Source organism: Pseudophryne corroboree, chromosome 2 (assembly GCF_028390025.1).
Source record: "Pseudophryne corroboree isolate aPseCor3 chromosome 2, aPseCor3.hap2, whole genome shotgun sequence".
Lineage (NCBI taxonomy): Eukaryota > Metazoa > Chordata > Amphibia > Anura > Myobatrachidae > Pseudophryne > Pseudophryne corroboree.
In genome coordinates, this window is record NC_086445.1 from 937,045,263 (window position 1) to 937,066,609 (window position 21,347).

The window sequence follows — 21,347 nt, forward strand, 5'->3', positions numbered from 1 at the left end:
TAGAAAATTCAGGGCCACCGTGAGATCCCATGGAGCCGTGGGAGGGACAAAGGGTGGTTGAATGCGAAGGACACCCTTCAGGAATGTCTGTACCTCTGGAATTATAGCCAGCTGTCTCTGGAAGAAAACAAATAGGGCCAAAATCTGAACCTTGATGGAGCCTAACCGTAGGCCCATATCGACGCCTGCTTGCAGGAAGAGCAGAAAACAGCCAAGTTGAAATTCCAGAGTAGAATATTTTCTACCCTTACACCAAGAAACATACTTCTTCCAGATACGGTGGTAATGCTTCCACGTGACCGCCTTACGAGCTTTCACCAAAGTCAAGATAACCTTGGACGGAAGACCCTTTCTGGCTAGGATCTCCTCTCAACTTCCAAGCTGTCAAATGTAACTGCAGTACAGATGCAGCCAGCATTATGTTTGCTGGCTGAGGCGCAGGCGTGCACACCCAGCGTGACTAGGCGATACGTCTGCCTAGTCACGCCGGGAGTGCACGAGCCGCTTCCCATTCAGAGCATCTCTGTCCAGGCGCGCGGATGGAGACGCTCTCCATTAAAGTGAATCGAGAGCGTCTCCGTCCGGGCGCGCGTGCCCTGCCAGACGGAGACGCTCACAGTGACTAGGTGTGCCCAGGGAGCCAAAATAACGGAGGCTCCATCTGTAAGTCTGAATAGACGAATGGCCCTTGTTGAAGAAGATCCTTAAGAAGTGGTAGAGGCCAGGGCTCTTCGAGAGACATGGTCAGGAGGTCTGTATACCAGGTCCGGCAAGGCCAATCTGGGGCAATTAGAATTGCTTGAACGTTTTCCTGTTTGAGTCTTTTTAGAGCTCTGGGAATGAGAGGAATCGGAGGAAACAGACAAACTGGTAGGTCCACGGTGCCGTCAGAGCGTCCACTGCTGCAGCCTGCGGATCCCTTGTTCTGGAACAGTAGCGACGGAGCTTCTTGCTGAGACGAGAAGCCATCATGTCTATCAGTGCGCAGCCCCACCTTTGAACCAGCTGTTGAAACACCTGATGGTGAAGGCCCCATTACCCCGGATGGAGGTGGTGCCTGCTGAAGAAGTCTGCTTCCCAGTTGTCAACTCTTGGAATGAATATGGCCGATATGGCCCTTGCGTTGGCCTCCATCCAGAGGGGTATCCTTGACACTTCTCACATTGCGGCCCTGCTTTTTATTTCTCCCTGTCGGTTTATGTACGCCACCGCCGTGGCGTTGTTAGACTATACCTGTATGGCTTGATGTTGGAGGAGAAAGTATGCCTGTAGAAGGGCATTGTAAATCGCCCTGAGTTCCAGAACATTTATCGGGAGGGAAGATTCCTGACTCGGCCACCTCCCTTGGAACTGAGCCCCCCAACCGCGGAGGCTTGCATCTATCGTCAGTAGAGTCCAAGACTGGGTTCCGAAACTCCGACCCTCCACAAGGTGAGAAACTTGTAGGTATGGAACGGATGGGCATGGAACCTGCCGTATTGGATTGCCTCGTAGGAGGCCACTTTTTTGAGCAGTAGTCAGATGCAAAGGTGCACTGAGATCTTGCGGGGTCTGAGCACAGAGCGGACCACAGCTTGAATCGTCAAAGCTTTTTCCATAGGGAGGAAAACTTTCTGAGACACAGTTTTTGAATTGCGTCCTGCAAGGTAACTTTTGCTACATGTGCAGCTGGTAAGCCTGACCTGAAGAACCTGCTTTCAATTCTAACCAGTACCTGTGGGATATGAGATCCCTCACCCAAGGGTCCCGGGAGGACTCTGCCCACACATAGACAAAATATTGCAATTGAGCACCCACCTGAAAGTTTCCCTGCAGCTGGGGCCAACCGTCACGCGGAGGGCTTTGTGGAGGTAGAACCTGAAGCCTGGTCCAGTGATCCAGCAGCCGCTGGTCTGCGAGATTTACCTTTATTTCCTCTGGCAGCATTTGAGGCACAACTGGCCCTGCCTCTAAACCTGGCCACACTGTAGACAGGGACCGGGGTAAGGACGTCTAGACGAAGGCGCCGCAGATGGCAGATAGGTGGACTTACCTGCCGTTGCTTGAGAAAGCCACTTGTTTAATTCCTCCCCAAACAGGACATTCCCCATGAAGGGAAGATTTTCCACGCCTTTTTTAAAATCAGCATCCGCTGTCCATTGTCGCAGCCAAAGATCTCTGCGAGCTGAGACCGCCATAGCCGTGGAACAGGCATTAATCAGGCCTGTATCCTTGATCGCCTCACTCATGAAGTTAGCAGCATCCTGGATATGGTGCAGTAGAGTCAGGATCTCATCCTGAGGTAAGGTGTCAAACCCCTCAATGACATTATCGGACCATTTAACCATGGCCCTTGTGATCCAACCACAAGCAATGGTGGGCCTCTGTGCGACTCCTACTGCAGTGTAAATGGATTTGAGTGTAGTCTCAATCTTATGGTCAGCAGGGTCTTTTAGAAAGATAGCACCAGGTACAGGCAGCACAATCTTACGTGACAGCCTGAACACTGAGGTATCCACAATTGGATAGTTCTCCCAGACCTTCCTATCCTCAGGAGGGGGAAAGGGAAGGAATTCAGCAATCACTTTGGGGTTTGAAATTTCTTGTCAGGATTAACCCATGCCTCTTTAAAAAGTGTGTTTAATTCCTTGGAGACAGGGAATATGGCAGTAGATTTTGGTTTCACATTGAAAAACAACTCTTCATCAGGTTCTGTCTCTTTATCTGGTATATTGACGACTTCCCAAACAGAATATATTAGGGCTTCCACACCCTGAGACAGAGTATTGTCCCCTTCTATGTCCACTTCACCATCTTCCAAATCTGGCATGTCATTTTCAGAGTCAGATTGGAGTACATGTGGGAGTGTGCATTTACGTGAGACCAGCAGGAGGGGCTGAGGAGCTGGTCTGCAGTCAGCAGCATTGACTAAAAAATCATCCACAGGTTTCTTTAGCATTTGCCTTTCCTGTCTGGCAGCAGCCAATTCAGAATTAATATTAGAAATCATTCCTTTAAATGATTCTAAACACTCAGGTTCCTGTGTACTGCTACCCTGAGAAGGAAGAGAGCACTGATTACATAGTAGAGAAGGGGAAAACTTTGTGTTGCATGAGGGACACACAGCTTTTTTTACCAGACATGCTGATACAGCAAAACCCACACAAACAGTAAAGTGAAATAAATCCCCCTGGTACCGTACAAGGTGACTTTTGGAGGATCCCTGGAGGAGCAGCGCTTTCCTGTGTGCAGCCTGCAGTCCAAGGCAGCAGGAAATGGCGCCTCTGAGCCGCTGGTCCCGCTCTCCGGGAAGCCCCGCCCCCGTAATGGCACGTGATCCCTTGTGTGGAATTATACTGGCATTTGTGTCCCAAAACACAGGAAACAGGGTTAAAACCCCTTTCTGTACCAGCGTCAGTAAAGGCGGGCACCGCAACCTGCAGCCGCATGCCCACCGTGCCCTTATGCCGCCACTGTCACCGAGGACCCGCTAACCGGGGCCCCGGTGTCTGTACTCACCGCACCAGCGTCTTCAGCATCTGTTAGGGGTGGCGGCATGCTGTTGGGGTGCGTGCACACCCTGGGGGTATGCGAAACAGCACCTCAGGAGCTTTGTCCTGTCAGCGGCAATCCGGACCATTAACCCTATAAGAGGTTGGTTTGGTCCCCCTACCCCTATGTCCCACGACGCAGGCAGACTGGTGCCAGCCAGTGCTGTCTGAAAATAACAAACTAAAACAAATTTCTGAAGAAAACACTCTAGAGCTCCAGAGAATGCACCCAGCTCCTTGGGCACACTTTCCTAAACTGAGTCTGTGGGAGGGGCATAGAGGGGAGGAGCCAGCACACACTGAAGATTTCTTAAAGTGCCAGGCTTCAATGGATCTGATCTATACCTCATGGTACTAATACCATCGCAGTATCCCCTAGGACATTAGAGAAACTTACTATGATACAAATAATCTAATAGTAAATAGTTTAATTTGAACTAGAAACTAACGGCATGTTTAATTCACTTTCTGACTGAAATATAATCGCAATTTGAAAGTTTTTAGAAGCTGTATCTGTGTGACCTATTCACAGTCAGTCTAATTGGTTGTGTTTTCACATTTGCGACCAATCGGATGCAGTCATCATCATTAGCAGCTCTGCAATCATCAGTAGTAACGTTACACCAACACCAGAGGTGGCACAAGTCAGACCCCTTCAGGAGGCTGTGTTTCAGACTTATCGGCGGCCATGTTTGTCTTAACTGCAGACTACATGCCCTCACTGTACTTTTGTTGTGACTGCACACCCACTGTAGTTGCAATCACACCGACTTCCCGCAATTCCACATACATTCCAGCCACAGACAATACTCTTTACCTCCCTGGGATACTCTACAAACTACCTGTCAGACTTGAGACAAAAAACAGACGCATAAAGCATAAAAGCATGCACGTACAGTGCACAAAACCACAAGGTCAGATAGAAATAGGTTCTAATTTACACTTGCGACTGAATTTGAATAATGCCCGGAACAGAGTGAAAAGAGAACACAATGTTATTCACTTCTAAAGCAAGTATGGGTGCGGTACAGAAGGTCTACACTGTCTCGATAGACAGTCAAAAGGTCAACACCACATGGTTCTCATGTATTAGGTCGACTGGTACAAAAGGTCGCGGCACACTAATTTGGGAGTCCACGTGCTCAGACGGTGAAAACTACACAGAAAATGCAGTGTCGACCTTTTCCTGTGTCAACAACTTTTCATGTCAACCATTTGTACCTGACTACCCTTTCCTGTGTCGACTTTTCATATGCTGACCTAATAACCATGGCAAGCTTTGGTCCATGTTGACCATATAATGTCGACCTAATGATTGTAGACCTTCTTATTGTAGATCTATTGATCCATAACCACAATAGCTATGTCACTAATCCAGCCACATGAATACTGATTTAGGACCATATTCAGCAGCAATCACAGTTCTGCTATCAGTCGCATGCTGGGGGCCGCCCAGCACGGGGAAAAGCCGCCCAGGACAGGGAACGGACACCCAGCATGGGGAAAGGCCGCCCAGCACGGGGAAAGGCCGCCCAGCACGGGGAAAGGCCGCCCAACACAGCACAGGGAAAGGCCGCCCAGCACGGGGAAAGGCCGCCCAGCACAGGGCAAGGCCGCCCAGCACAGGGAAAGGCCGCCCAGCACGGGGCAAGGCCGCCCAGCACAGGGCAAGGCCGCCCAGCACAGGACAAGGCCGCCCAGCACGGGGAAAGGCCGCCCAGCATGCTAATGGCGGACAGTGATGCAATCGCAATTCAATTGCAATCGCACCACTGAATAAGGGAAGCCCCCCTGCCTCCGCAGCCTGGTTGTGAGGGCAGTCGGGCCACCGGCATGTTTCCTGACGCAGTGTGACGTCACACGGCTGCCCCAAAAACAGCCCCGGCACCGCTGCTGCCCCCAACCGCCACTGCATGTTGATCAGGTAGATGGTTTCGCATTGCATCTCACCATCCGTAGTGCGGCCCTGCACGTGCGCATTGGGCTCTAGAAAAGAGGAATGCGATTGCATCTCAGATCCGCATGAACCTGAAGAAGGCCCTTGTCGTTCACAATGACTACCCACATATAATGACTGCCTTATTTGTGTGTTAAATTACAGGTGCCCATTAATTCTCTCCATAATCCTAGATACCACCGATATGCCCACTGCCGTTATATGCTGTGTTCAGACTTGTTTCATGAATTACTGTCTCTTTATGTGTACTCAGAACATCCTCATGACAATGCAACTTCTCCTTTTTGTTGTCCGGTTACAAGTTACACAAGACCTAGATTAGGAATGATAAGGCACAGTACTAACATTCTGCAAGTGCTCAGCCTGCTTCCAGCTATGTGTTACTCAGTGGCAATTAAAATCTCAGTTTACAGATTGATCTCTGTATTTAACTTGCCCAGATCTGTGTATCGTTACGAGTCTTTTAAAGGGAAGGTAAATTGGGCGTTTGGCTTATCTGAGCAGCGATTTGTAGAACACAGCACAATAACTTAAGTGTGAGGAATGTATGACATCTTACTATAAGACTGATGGCAGCAAATACAGTCCAGCACGTGGGTGTAATGGTAACTTCGCTCTGGCCGATAGTGCAGAAGTTTTATAACAATCTGTGATCATTTCTCATTCAAGCATCTGCCACAGGAGTAAACAATCTGTCAACCCCTTAGGTCCCAGGCAAGAGTCCCTCTCGGCTCTACTAGCTGGGGAGTGGGAGAGTATTTGAGACATGCTCCAATGACATGTATTAGGCTGTTGATAGACTGTATCTGTGCTTGCTGGAGACTTATCAGAGACTGAAAGAACAAAAAATAAGAATTTACTTACCGATAATTCTATTTCTCGGAGTCCGTAGTGGATGCTGGGGTTCCTGAAAGGACCATGGGGAATAGCGGCTCCGCAGGAGACAGGGCACAAAAAGTAAAGCTTTTCTAGATCAGGTGGTGTGCACTGGCTCCTCCCCCTATGACCCTCCTCCAGACTCCAGTTAGGTACTGTGCCCGGACGAGCGTACACAATAAGGGAGGATTTTGAATCCCGGGTAAGACTCATACCAGCCACACCAATCACACCGTACAACTTGTGATCTAAACCCAGTTAACAGTATGATAACAGAAGAGCCTCTGAAAGATGGCTCCCTAAACAATAACCCGAATTAGTTAACAATAACTATGTACAAGTATTGCAGATAATCCGCACTTGGGATGGGCGCCCAGCATCCACTACGGACTCCGAGAAATAGAATTATCGGTAAGTAAATTCTTATTTTCTCTATCGTCCTAGTGGATGCTGGGGTTCCTGAAAGGACCATGGGGATTATACCAAAGCTCCCAAACGGGCGGGAGAGTGCGGATGACTCTGCAGCACCGAATGAGAGAACTCCAGGTCCTCCTTTGCCAGGGTATCAAATTTGTAGAATTTTACAAACGTGTTCTCCCCTGACCACGTAGCTGCTCGGCAGAGTTGTAATGCCGAGACCCCTCGGGCAGCCGCCCAAGATGAGCCCACCTTCCTTGTGGAATGGGCCTTAACAGATTTAGGCTGTGGCAGGCCTGCCACAGAATGTGCAAGTTGAATTGTGTTACAAATCCAACGAGCAATCGACTGCTTAGAAGCAGGCGCACCCAACTTGTTGGGTGCATACAGTATAAACAGCGAGTCAGATTTTCTGACTCCAGCCGTCCTTGAAATGTATATTTTTAAAGCTCTGACAACGTCCAACAACTTGGAGTCCTCCAAGTCGCTTGTAGCTGCAGGCACTACAATAGGCTGGTTCAGGTGAAACGCTGATACCACCTTAGGGAGAAAATGCGGACGCGTCCGCAGCTCTGCCCTATCCGAATGGAAAATTAAATAAGGGCTTTTATAAGATAAAGCCGCCAGTTCAGATACTCTCCTGGCGGACGCCAGGGCCAGTAACATAGTCACTTTCCATGTGAGATATTTCAAATCCACATTTTTTAGTGGTTCAAACCAATGGGATTTGAGGAAATCTAAAACTACATTTAGATCCCACGGTGCCACCGGAGGCACCACAGGAGGCTGTATATGCAGTACTCCTTTGACAAAAGTCTGGACCTCAGGAACTGAGGCCAATTCTTTTTGGAAGAATATTGACAGGGCCGAAATTTGAACCTTAATAGATCCCAATTTGAGACCCATAGACAATCCTGATTGCAGGAAATGTAGGAAACGACCCAGTTGAAATTCCTCCGTCGGAGCACTCCGATCCTCGCACCACGCAACATATTTCCGCCAAATGCGGTGATAATGCTTCGCGGTGACTTCCTTTCTTGCCTTAATCAAGGTAGGAATGACTTCTTCTGGAATGCCTTTTCCTTTTAGGATCTGGCGTTCAACCGCCATGCCGTCAAACGCAGCCGCGGTAAGTCTTGGAATAGACACGGTCCCTGCTGAAGCAGGTCCTGTCTTAGAGGTAGAGGCCACGGATCGTCCGTGACCATCTCTTGAAGTTCCGGGTACCAAGACCTTCTTGGCCAATCCGGAGCCACTAGTATCGTTCTTACTCCGCTTTGCCGTATGATTCTCAATACCTTTGGTATGAGAGGCAGAGGAGGAAACACATACACCGACTGGTACACCCAAGGTGTTACCAGCGCGTCCACAGCTATTGCCTGCGGATCTCTTGACCTGGCGCAATACCTGTCCAGTTTTTTGTTGAGGCGAGACGCCATCATGTCCACCATTGGTCTTTCCCAACGGTTTATTAGCATGTGGAAAACTTCTGGATGAAGTCCCCACTCTCCCGGGTGAAGATCGTGTCTGCTGAGGAAGTCTGCTTCCCAGTTGTCCACTCCCGGGATGAACACTGCTGACAGTGCTATCACGTGATTCTCCGCCCAGCGAAGGATCCTGGCAGCTTCTGCCATTGCACTCCTGCTTCTTGTGCCGCCCTGTCTGTTTACATGGGCGACTGCCGTGATGTTGTCCGACTGGATCAACACCGGTCTTCCTTGAAGCAGAGGTTCCGCCTGGCTTAGAGCATTGTAGATTGCTCTTAGTTCCAGAATGTTTATGTGAAGAGACTTTTCCAGGCTCGACCACACTCCCTGGAAGTTTCTTCCTTGTGTGACTGCTCCCCAGCCTCTCAGGCTGGCGTCCGTGGTCACCAGGATCCAATCCTGTATGCCGAATCTGCGGCCCTCCAATAGATGAGCCCTCTGCAACCACCACAGAAGAGATACCCTTGTCCTTGGAGACAGGGTTATCCGCAGGTGCATCTGAAGATGCGTGCATTGATGTACAGACACCTTTCCTGGTTTTAGGAGATTCCTGACCAGGTCGGATAACTCCTTGGCTTTTTCCTCGGGAAGAAAAACCTTTTTCTGAACCGTGTCCAGAATCATCCCTAGGAACAGCAGACGAGTTGTCGGCATTAATTGGGATTTTGGAATATTCAGAATCCATCCGTGCTGCTTTAGCACCTCTTGAGATATTGCTAATCCCATCTCTAGCTGTTCTCTGGACCTTGCCCTTATTAGGAGATCGTCCAAGTATGGGATAATTAATACGCCTTTTCTTCGAAGAAGAATCATCATCTCGGCCATTACCTTTGTAAAGACCCGAGGTGCCGTGGACAAACCAAACGGCAGCGTCTGAAACTGATAGTGACAGTTTTGTACAACGAACCTGAGGTACCCCTGGTGTGAGGGGTAAATTGGAACGTGGAGATACGCATCCTTGATGTCCAAGGATACCATAAAGTCCCCTTCTTCCAGGTTCGCTATCACTGCTCTGAGTGACTCCATCTTGAACTTGAACTTCTTTATGTACAGGTTCAAGGACTTCAGATTTAGAATAGGCCTTACCGAGCCATCCGGCTTCGGTACCACAAATAGAGTGGAATAATACCCCTTCCCTTGTTGTAGAAGAGGTACCTTGACTATCACCTGCTGAGAGTACAGCTTGTGAATGGCTTCCAAAACCGTCTCCCTTTCGGAAGGGGACGTTGGTAAAGCAGACTTCAGGAAACGGCGAGGTGGATCTGTCTCTAATTCCAACCTGTACCCCTGAGATATTATCTGCAGGATCCAGGGATCTACCTGCGAGTGAGCCCACTGCGCGCTGTAATTTTTGAGACGACCTCCCACCGTCCCCGAGTCCGCTTGAGAAGCCCCAGCGTCATGCTGAGGCTTTTGTAGAAGCCGGGGAGGGCTTCTGTTCCTGGGAAGGAGCTGCCTGTTGCTGTTTCTTCCCTCGACCTCTGCCTCGTGGCAGATATGAATAGCCCTTTGCTCTCTTATTTTTAAAGGAACGAAAGGGCTGCGGTTGAAAAGTCGGTGCCTTTTTCTGTTGGGGAGTGACTTGAGGTAGAAAGGTGGATTTCCCGGCTGTAGCCGTGGCCACCAAATCTGATAGACCGACTCCAAATAACTCCTCCCCTTTATACGGCAAAACTTCCATATGCCGTTTTGAATCCGCATCGCCTGTCCACTGTCGCGTCCATAAAGCTCTTCTGGCCGAAATGGACATAGCACTTACCCGTGATGCCAGTGTGCAGATATCCCTCTGTGCATCACGCATATAAAGAAATGCATCCTTTATTTGTTCTAACGACAGTAAAATATTGTCCCTGTCCAGGGTATCAATATTTTCAATCAGGGACTCTGACCAAACTACCCCAGCACTGCACATCCAGGCAGTCGCTATAGCTGGTCGTAGTATAACACCTGCATGTGTGTATATACTTTTTTGGATATTTTCCATCCTCCTATCTGATGGATCTTTAAGTGCGGCCGTCTCAGGAGAAGGTAACGCCACTTGTTTTGATAAGCGTGTTAGCGCCTTGTCCACCCTAGGAGGTGTTTCCCAGCGCTCCCTAACCTCTGGCGGGAAAGGGTATAATGCCAATAATTTCTTTGAAATTATCAGCTTTTTATCAGGGGCAACCCACGCTTCATCACACACGTCATTTAATTCTTCTGATTCAGGAAAAACTATAGGTAGTTTTTTCACACCCCACATAATACCCTGTTTAGTGGTACCTGTAGTATCAGCTAAATGTAACGCCTCCTTCATTGCCAAAATCATATAACGTGTGGCCCTACTGGAAAATACGGTTGATTCGTCACCACTGGAATCAGTGCCTGTGTCTGGGTCTGTGTCGACCGACTGAGGCAAAGGGCGTTTTACAGCCCCTGACGGTGTTTGAGGCGCCTGGACAGGCACTAATTGATTGTCCGGCCGCCTCATGTCGTCAAACGACTGCTTTAGCGTGTTGACACTATCCCGTAATTCCATAAATAAAGGCATCCATTCTGGTGTCGACCCCCTAGGAGGTGACATCCCCATATTTGGCAATTGCTCCGCCTCCACACCAATATCGTCCTCATACATGTCGACACACACGTACCGACACACAGCAGACACACAGGGAATGCTCTAAACGAAGACAGGACCCACTAGCCCTTTGGGGAGACAGAGGGAGAGTCTGCCAGCACACACCAAAAAGCGCTATATATGACAGGGATAGCCTTATAATAAGTGCTCCCTTATAGCTGCTTTATATATATCAAGATATTGCCATTAAATTTGCCCCCCCTCTCTGTTTTACCCTGTTTCTGTAGTGCAGTGCAGGGGAGAGACCTGGGAGCCGTCCTGACCAGCGGAGCTGTGAGAGGAAATGGCGCCGTGTGCTGAGGAGATAGGCCCCGCCCCTTTTTCGGCGGGCTCGTCTCCCGCTATTTTGTGAATACAGGCAGGGGTTAAATATCTCCATATAGCCTCTGGGGGCTATATGTGAGGTATTTTTAGCCTTTATATAGGTTTACATTTGCCTCCCAGGGCGCCCCCCCCCCAGCGCCCTGCACCCTCAGTGACTGCGTGTGAAGTGTGCTGAGAGGAAAATGGCGCACAGCTGCAGTGCTGTGCGCTACCTTTAGAAGACTGCAGGAGTCTTCAGCCGCCGATTCTGGACCTCTTCTTACTTCAGCATCTGCAAGGGGGCCGGCGGCGCGGCTCCGGTGACCATCCAGGCTGTACCTGTGATCGTCCCTCTGGAGCTGATGTCCAGTAGCCAAGAAGCCAATCCATCCTGCACGCAGGTGAGTTCACTTCTTCTCCCCTCTGTCCCTCGTTGCAGTGATCCTGTTGCCAGCAGGAATCACTGTAAAATAAAAAACCTAAGCTAAACTTTCTCTAAGCAGCTCTTTATGAGAGCCACCTAGAATTGCACCCTTCTCGGCCGGGCACAAAAATCTAACTGGAGTCTGGAGGAGGGTCATAGGGGGAGGAGCCAGTGCACACCACCTGATCTGGAAAAGCTTTACTTTTTGTGCCCTGTCTCCTGCGGAGCCGCTATTCCCCATGGTCCTTTCAGGAACCCCAGCATCCACTAGGACGATAGAGAAATAGTGTAAGAAGTGTTTATGGTCAGAGTCCAAAATTTCATCCAGTATAATGACCTTAGGGATCAGTGCTCCCCATTTTTACCAGTGGCTTTAATAGTGTTGAAAGGGTAGTTATGGATCGCTGTATACCCCACAAAAGAAACTACCCAGGTTTCACTTCCGACAAAAGTTCCTCCACCATTTATGAAGATAGATGCGGTAAATACAGCAGTTTGGGAAGCGGAGTATCACTCAGCTGGCCTGTTGAGTTTTACTTACTAACCAATGATAATTTGTCTGTGGGTTCCTGGGAGTACAGGGAAGGTGCAATCACACACTCCTGCAATGCCACATCCATGTCCTCTGTGCGTGCACCACCACTAAGCACCACAGGACTGTACACAACGATGGGGCTTAGCTGCACCTCCTCCAGTGGATACACCCCTCCCCCCACAGCACCTGGCCTGGAAATCCTTTTGGAAATTAGTAGAATTACAATTGACTTCCATGGATATGGGGGGTCATTCCGAGTTGATCGCTAGCTGCCGTTGTTCGCTGTGTAGCGATCAGTGAAAAAAATTACTAATCTGCGCATGAGTATGCACCGCAATGCGCACGCGCGTTGTACAGGTACGAAGCCCTTTGTGGTTTTGCACTGGTTCTAGCGACGATTCCAATCGCACAGCCGGACGCAAGGAGATTGACAGAAAAAGGGCGTTTATGGGTGGCAACTGACCGTTTTCTGGGAGTGTTTGGAGAAACGCAGGCGTGGCCGGGCGTTTGCTGTGCGGGTATCTGACATCATTACTTGTCACTCGTCGCAGCAATCATCGCACAGGATAAGTAACTACAGGGTTGGTCTTGTTTTGCACAAACTGTGTTTGCAGGCGCTCTGCTGCACAGGCGTTCACATTCTTGCAAAGTGAAAATACACTCCCCCGTGGGCGGCGACAATGCGTTTGCACGGCTGCTAATAACTGCTAGCGAGCGATCAACTCGGAATGACCCCCATAGTCTTTTACCGGGTATGGGTTGTTGGGTCGACTCAACTTAGGTCGACAGTCAGGTTGACCACTGAAGGTCGACATGGACATTATGTCGACGTGTACTAGGTCGACAGGTGAAAAGGTCGACATGAGATTTTTTTAACCTTTTTTTTTGTGTCATTTTCTTTGTAAAGTGACGGGGAACCCCAATTAGTGCACCATGTCCCCTCACATGGGCGAGCGAATGGTGCCTTGCTCCGCTATTGCTTTGCTCGGCACAGGTTACCGTTCCAATCGAAGTCAACGTGGATCGTCAATTATGGGAAAATAAAAAAAAAAAATTTTTTTTTTTTTAAAACTCGGGTCGACCTAGAACATGTTGACCTAATGACTATGCCGACCTAATGACTGTCGATCTAAGCTGTGTCGACATAACAACTGTATCCCCTTTTACCTATACCTTTTTCAAAATAATAGTTCCCCCACTGCAACGTCTATCACAGCGAGGAGCCAAAATCATGCAAACACAGCACCAAGGCAAACATCTTACAGCTGTAATAAGCAGGTGCTCAATGCCAAATGTGTCACTTTCTCAGTACAACATGCCAGATATACATCCAATGGACATTATGGGGCTCCTTTGGAAGGGTCCTCAATACTATGTGACAGGTATGATCAGATGCAGCAGGCCAAACTCACTGTCCACCCCAGAGATTTTCAACCGTTTAAAACAAATGGCACCACACTGAACAAGATTTAAATATTGCCAAGGCACATTCAAATATAATGGTGATGGCATGGTGCAGTGCGTGTCCTAAGATGTCATGTCGCAGCTTCTCCATAGGTAACGCCTGAGCCACATCTGAGAAAGCCAGAAGAGACCAACACTGCCCGGGCCCAAAATTAGAATTGGCTCTGCAACCACTAAACCCACCAGTATTGATCCTTCCAGGGCCTCAGTAGCGGCAAAACACTGACGTGACTGGCTGTGCTTCTATGGCGGCACACCTGGAGACTGCTCAGGGCACATTAGTGTGCCACGGCACAGTGGTTGAAAAACACTGCTCTACACTGTAACACTTTTTCAGAGGAAAGGACATTGAAGTGGAGTGTCTCCAAACTGCATTGCTCAAGTGCAACATCAACACTGTAACACTGCGTATCTCAGATAACTCATTTTGTGCCAGGACCAAATAAAACTATTGTCTTTAATGTGTGTGAACCAATTATATACTATATTATTATGTTCCATTCAGCATGTATGGGGTTACGGAACCCTGCTGTGCCATATAAATAGAATATGAATGGTACTAATTCAGAGGTGCTTGCAATTGAATTAGCAACTGAGTTTTTGCACGCAGAGGATCTGCGGAAATATGTTAATGACGCTGCCAAGGGGATTTGTACAGAGACGCCGCCTGAAAGCGTCTCTGATCCGCCGCTTGTGTACAAAGACGTACCATCAATCATATGACCATCCCCAAGGTTGCTATAAATGTCCGTCACAACAAGTAACCCGCCGGAGCCTTTACAACTGTGTACGACTTTACAAGCTCAGAAATGCCCCTGAAATGGACTTGACACACCTGCATTTTTGAAGCCCCCTTCACAGCCCACATATGGTCACTTCTTGCTATTCGCTTTGCGAAAAAAAACATCAGCGCAACTGCCATCGCTAATCAATCGCTGCACTTGCTCGGTGCAACTGTGATGCATGCACAGTACGAAAAGAATCGATCAACTGCGCCAACATCGTTGCTGCGTCCACCTCTGGCTCACGCAAAAATATATGTGCTCATTCAGAAACCATAAAATCGTCATTCAGAAACCATAAAATAGGTGTGTAGTATTGTGCGTGTGTGTGTGTGGCCGACTGTGAAGCCTTGAAGTTTATGCCCAACAATAAGTTTCCATCCTTAGCAAACAACAAACAAGTCCTAATATTCCAGTGATTTGCTGTATACACAATTTACATAAAATATCATCACTGCAAAACAATAATAAACAGTAAAACTGTAACAATAATAATAATAATAATAATAATAATAATAATAAAAAACAATAAGAAAATAATATAACACTACTAATAAGAAAACGAAAAATAAGGATAAGAATAATAAAAGTACCTGCTACGGTCCTCTCCTGCACTCCTGGGACTGCCACTGTCCTCCTCCTTCTCCTGAGATGATGTCCTGGAGAAGAGCCTGGACAACCCGCTGGGCTCCTCTCTGGATCCCCTACCTGACACATTGGTCTCCTGAGAAGTCCTCCTGAAGAGCCTGGACGGGCTCTGACCTCTCTCCGGCTCCTCTGAAAGCTCAGTCCTGTCACTGCCTCCCTTCCTCTCCTGTGATGTGCTCCTGAAGAAAAGTCGGGACGAGCTCCTGTCCCCTCTCTCCTGCTCCTCTCCTGAGTCCTCCTCCTTCTCCTGGGAAGAGGTCCGGGAGAAGAGCCTTGAGAAGCTCCTGGACAGCTCATCCTGCCAGCCGGGTCTCCTGCGGGTGCCCATGTCCTGGGAGTGGGGAAAGTAGGGACATGCGGACTGTAGAGTTCCTCTGCCAACTGGTGGGAAAGTTTGGGAAGTTTAGTAGCAGAGAGGGGGACTGGCTGCTGGGGTCACTGCATGCTAGGGAGAGACAGAACCTGCTGCTGCTGCTGCGCTGTGTGTGACCTGCTGCTGCTGCTGCTGCTGCACCGGCCGGGGAGACGACACACAGGCTCTATACTAGCAGCAGCAGCACGGTCCGGGGCCCTGCCCCTACTATGCGGGGGGAGGAGGAGGAGGAGAGGTGCAGCCCTTCAGCTGGGAGCCCGGGGAATGTTGTTATATTACCCAGCAAGGAGCTCTGCTAGCTTACATCATGTGTATAACACACTCTGCCCTGCAATTCACACGTACACACACACACACACACACACACACACACACACACACACACACACACACACACACATATTGTCAGGGGGAGAGAGTACTGTGCACACAGGGTGCCAGGCGGAGTCACAGCTGCTGTATGTATGTATGTAGTAAGTGTGTGAGAGCTGGCTGTGCATGCCTGCCACTGTCTGCATATCCCTCATCCAGTCTCTAACGTGTTCAGACCATAGAAGTCCCGTGTGTAATATGCTGCATGTATTTATATTGTGTTAGAAGTCCCTTATTGGGGTTCTTCAAGTGCCACAGTACCCTGGCAGCCATGGGTATGCTAGAGATTGTAGTGGTACAAGCACCAGCATGCCTAACCACATAAAGGCAGCCTGGGCCAGTGGCGTGCGGTGAGATCATCGGCTGGTGAGGCACTGCAGCCATAATCCACAAAGTCCGGCTATAAACCTTACCGCCACGGTCCCTGATGTCCGCTAACGCCCCTCCTACCCGCTACCACCACCGCTAATGGCCTACAAAATTGCTGCCATCAACCGCCCCGTCCCCCGCTGCTAATTCGCATCTCAGTTCGATGCCGCCGCCAATACTTACAGCCCGCCTGCTGATCAAACTTGTGATGAGCACTGCGGGTGGCTAATATATTGTACATTTTTATATAAACTAAATATTAGTGTTTGGGACTGTGGAAGGGGTGTGAGGAGGACATGAATACAATTTTGTTGTCGAGGGCTTTCATTAACTTAATAGCGCCACGGGTTCAGCGCTGTTAAGTTAATGGAAATCCTTGACAACAAAATAGCGACTGTCAGTGTCTAGTAGTGTAGTGTTTAGTTGTGTGTTTCTCACAGTTGGTTTCTGATCCTATACAACATTACATTGTGTAGCATAGGATCAGATGTGTATACTTTTGTATGTGTATGTACTATAGTTGGACTTAAGTGGGCAGTGTGGAGGACAGGGCAATGGTTGCACTGGGTTAACAGCTGAGAGTGCTTGCATTCCCCTATTCCTCTCCCCCCTCCTGCTGCTATCCACACAAGTTAGCAGCAGCCCTTGCACCTGTGATCTGTGTCCTGCGCTGGCGAGCCCCTGGTCCTTCGCCGAGTGCAGAAGCGGCGGTAGAGAGGAGGGCACCAGCGGCGGAAGAGAGGAGGGCACCAGCGGCGGTAGGGAGGAAGGCACCAGCGGCGGTAGAGAGGAGGGCACCAGCGGCGGTAGAGAGGAAGGCACCAGCGGCGGTAGAACCAGCGGCCGTAAAGAGGCGCCAGCGGCAGTAGAGAGAACGGCTCCAAAGGGCACCATGCGGCAGTAGAGAGAACGGCTCCAAAGGGCACCAGCGGCAGTAGAGAGGAGGGCTCCGGGATTCACAGCTCCCCTCCCGCTGATTCCGGGCTGACACGGGCAGCCAGCAGCTTCCCGCTCCACCGCTGCTGATCCTAACAGGAAAGTAGGTGCCCACTGCCCAATCACATTGGTCATAGCGACAGGGGCGTGCAATTATATGGGATGAAAGCACGCCCCTGTCAAAGAGGCACTCATAACAGTGCCGCTTCAGCTCCTTTTTTTAATGGGCTTTTACTGCCCAGTTCGTGGCCCCATCTCCCCGGGATAAAGCCTTTTCACATTGACAGCTGGAGGCACCGACAGCGGTGCCTCCCAAACACATTTAAAACTATTATTTTACACAGTAAAAATTATTAAAATAATATAAAGCCTAAAGAATATACTTATGACACAGAATATGTGTCATAAGTATCTTCTTTGTATTATTTTAATGATTATGACAGGGGAGGCACTGCCTCCCCTGCCTCCCCTGACTGCACGTCCCTGGCCTGGGCATGCTGTGACCTAGCGGTACACGGAAAAATGGTAATTTAACAATGTTTTCAAAAGTGTTAACTCATACCAGCCACCAAGTCACTTTATATCTGTGTTCCATTCATTTTGTTAATTACTAGTGGCCTCAATACTACTCAGTCGTCAGTAAGAATTGGGTACAGTAGTATGGCCCTTATTCAGGTGCGGTCACTAGGCGGCTCCTGCCACAAAGTACCGATGTTGGGAACGTTACGCATGCGCTGGACTCGTCCTGTGCTGGCGCAAATGGTCCTGTGATGTCACAAGCAACCCAGCATCAGACTGTCATTGATTGACAGACTGATGCCATTTCGGAGGTGGGGAAGGGGCAGCGACGGACTCTGTTTGTGATAACTGAGGCGTGTCACGGTGTTTGGGGGAGGAAATAGGTCAGGAATCTGCTTGCGCTGCACAATGGATGCCATAAGCCGCATGATGGTGGGTACCTGATCCTCGTATTACTACTGTAGCAGGAGGCGTCTGCATGTAATAGACGTCTCCTGCTACAATATCAGTTTCTTATATAACGCAGCATATTCCGTTACGCTTTACAATTGGAATAACAATACTAGAACAAAACTGGGTAATAGACAGAGAGGTAGGAGGGCCCTGCTCGCAAGCTTACACTCTATAGTTAAATAGGCATTGATACACAAGGATATGTGTTATCTAGGGTGGCCAATCCCGGGATCAGGATCGGTGGGATCCTGGGATTTAGCCCAAAAATCGGCCAGGATTCAATCTCGGGATTGGAAACTTCAATCTCGGGATTGGAAACTCCAATCCCGGGGATTGAGGGATCAGGCGGCCTTTTAATCCTGGGCAGCGTTGAGTGTCCTCAGGATGCTCAACGCTGCCCGGCTCCCTCCTTCTGGCTCCCCCTGCGCAGCGTGACCTGTTACTCCTGCGTTTTTCCAAACACTCCCAGAAAACGCTCAGTTGACACCAACAAACACCCTCTTCCTGTCAATCTCCTTGTGAACGCCCGTGCGATCGCTTTTTTCGCACCATCCGTCGCTATGCACCGTTGCCTGGTGCAGTCGTCCGTCGCGCCTGCGCATTGTGGTGCATACGCATGTGCAGTTCGGACCTGATCGCATCCTGTGAGAAAAAGCAGCCTAGCGATCAGGTCTGAATTACCCCCAAGGACCAATACAGATGGTGACAAATCTGGGGAGGATAGGTAGATTTGAGTGTACTCCACTTACAGATGATATTGAAATCTGAAAGAGCTGATTAGTTTGCCAAGAGATGTGGTATACATACATTGAGAAAAGCAGAGGACCTAAGACTGAGCTTTGCGGTACTCAAACTGATAGAGGTATCAAAGAGGAGGTGGAATCAGAGAAGTGAACACTGAAAGAGCGATTAGATAGGTAGGATGAGAACCAAGAATAGGCTGTCCTCTGGAGACCTAGGGATTGTAGTGTTTATATGAGAAGAAAGTGGTCAACAGTGTCAAAAGCAGCAGAGAGATCAAGGAGAATAAGAAGTAAGTAGTGGCCTTTAGATTTAGTAGGGATCAGATCATTCACTACCTTACTGCTGTCTCTGTGGCATGTTGGGTATGAAAGCTTGACTGAAGTGGGTCCAATAAGTTGTGTGAGTTCAGAATGTGTGTGAGGCGAGTGTAGGCAAGTTTCTCACAAAGCTTGGAGGTACATGGGAGCTCCATCACCATACAGCGTGATCACTGCTGCTTCCAAGGAAGCAGCGGTGATAGCACCTCCAACTGCTCCTGAATGACCTTCAAAGTGTCTGTAGACATCCTCACTAAGTTTTAAATAAAATGTTAGTACAAGATCCCCAACAAGCAATGGAAAGACCAAAATATGTCATGTGCAGTTTGCATTACTTTACACAGAAATAGGAAATTATCTAGAAGATACATATAGAGGATATAAGCTACTAATGTAATTGACTTCGATAGGATCAAGATCCATGTTTTCCTGCATCTTTCTTGCTGGTTCACATTCTTTGTACAGGTGGGTGGTCTTTGCTAAGGATTCAGAAGATGACTATCCAAGAAACTCAAGTTTAGTTAACCTCACCAATGGAAAACTGTTCATCAGACAAGAGAGGTGGAGGTCATCAGATTCACAACACCACATACCACATGATTGCGGTCCAAAGGCTGGTCCAGTGTCCGAATTTGACCAGATGATGTTTCTCATTGGTTATTTTATGACTAGCTGTAGTACCAACCATTGCCGTCATTAGAATTATATTGAAAAAGGATTTTATATCTGGACATCTGAGTGACATTTCAAGTAATATTCTGAAGAACAAAAACAATAGTAGAGAAGTTCTCCTTTTACTGTGAAGATCTGAATGTACTTAAAATTACTATGCCCAGTGGCGACACCGGGGTCGTGACCTTGTGGAAGCCGCCCTCACATTATTTAAGGGTGTGGCTTTGTAGGGAAGCCCTTCAATTTCCTTACTCCTGGGGGTGTGCGGGCTGCTCCCAGAGACTCTTCCAGCACTGCCTGCTCCTTCTCAGTGACTGGAGAGGTAATGTCACACTGCAGCACCCGGCTCCTGTCATTGCAGAGAAGTCGGTATTTTGGTGTCACCCCCTGGAAGGGTGACAACCGGGAGCGTCTCGCATCCACTGTTATGCCACTGGCTATGCCTAAATTGGCGTGCATCATCACTGCACGCTCGTGTGTGAATGGCAATGCCATTGTCAGCGCCAAACATCTCATTACACGCTCTGTTTGGATGGGTCCGACTTGAGCATGCTCATTGGGGTTGGTGCGTCAGTACCTCCAAAAGTGCTAAGGAGCTCAAAGTAACAGGACTGTGTCAACAGTTCTTGTAAATTAGATCCCAACATTTCCAAAGGATTTCCTTGTAATGTGGAGCTGCTTTCAAGTTATCTGCATTCTGAGGTCTGGCAGCTTTTATGAATAGCGGTCTCGGACAGTATGTAGACCTTAATTTATGGCTGCAGACTATATATAATTAACAGCAATCAATATACATTACATGTTCTACATATGGTGACTGAAGATGCTGACATACTATATCATAAGCTACAAACATTGTGGATTTTACTACGTGCAGCTACTCCGTTCCAAAGTTCTGTGGTAAGCAATTTCACACTTAAACAGGTTTCAGGCAATGTGCGGCACAGCAGTATTTTGTTTTGTATATATTTTTTTACTTTCGATAAGTATCTCTCGGATACTTTAACTTGCCCTTATTATCTCTTTGATACAAACTAACTGCACTACAGATCTCCCTATTATGTGCTGTGCATGGCGGGTTCCTAGCCATGCATGTGTGTTGGAGTTGGTACACCAGTACCTAAAAAATGGGAATGTGAGTGGGAGTTATGGGAAAACACATAGCCTGTATTCTAACCTGCCATTTAAACTATTTTTATGCCAAATGTGAAGTCAATTGAGTTAAAGGTTGGGCCATAATTGAGCAACAAACAATACATTTTGTTTTTGTTATTGCTCAGCTTCAACTTGACAGATCTTGATGAACCAAAGTGCAGGTTATTTTTAGGAGCTTTCACTACAAAAAAATTGTCTCAGTACTTTTTGTGCCAACCTGGAACAAACAGACAGACAGCTAGGCTGCGAAGGCAGAGGGCTATCCTTAATTTGCTAGCGCTTCGCTGTTTAGCATGCGGGTTGCCTTGCCCTGTGCTGGGCGGTTCCCCGCATGCTAGAGAAAGGAGTTGTAGTTTTGCAATTTTTCACGATATTACAGCTGAGTTAGGCCCGATGT

The 21,347-nt window shown here is 48.5% G+C and overlaps 1 protein-coding gene across 2 annotated transcripts in view; it reads right to left on the reverse strand.

Annotated features, from left to right (window-relative positions):
* The window catches only part of CRYBG3 (crystallin beta-gamma domain containing 3), a 343,220-nt gene extending 327,625 nt beyond the window's left edge, over positions 1–15,595 (reverse strand). For both annotated transcript variants that reach the window (XM_063956283.1, XM_063956282.1), the window contains exon 1: positions 14,986–15,595. In XM_063956283.1, the coding sequence (XP_063812353.1) occupies positions 14,986–15,368 (383 nt within the window). In that variant the 5' untranslated portion in view covers positions 15,369–15,595. The remainder of the gene's footprint in view (positions 1–14,985) is intronic.
* Positions 15,596–21,347: the final 5,752 nt, after the last annotated feature.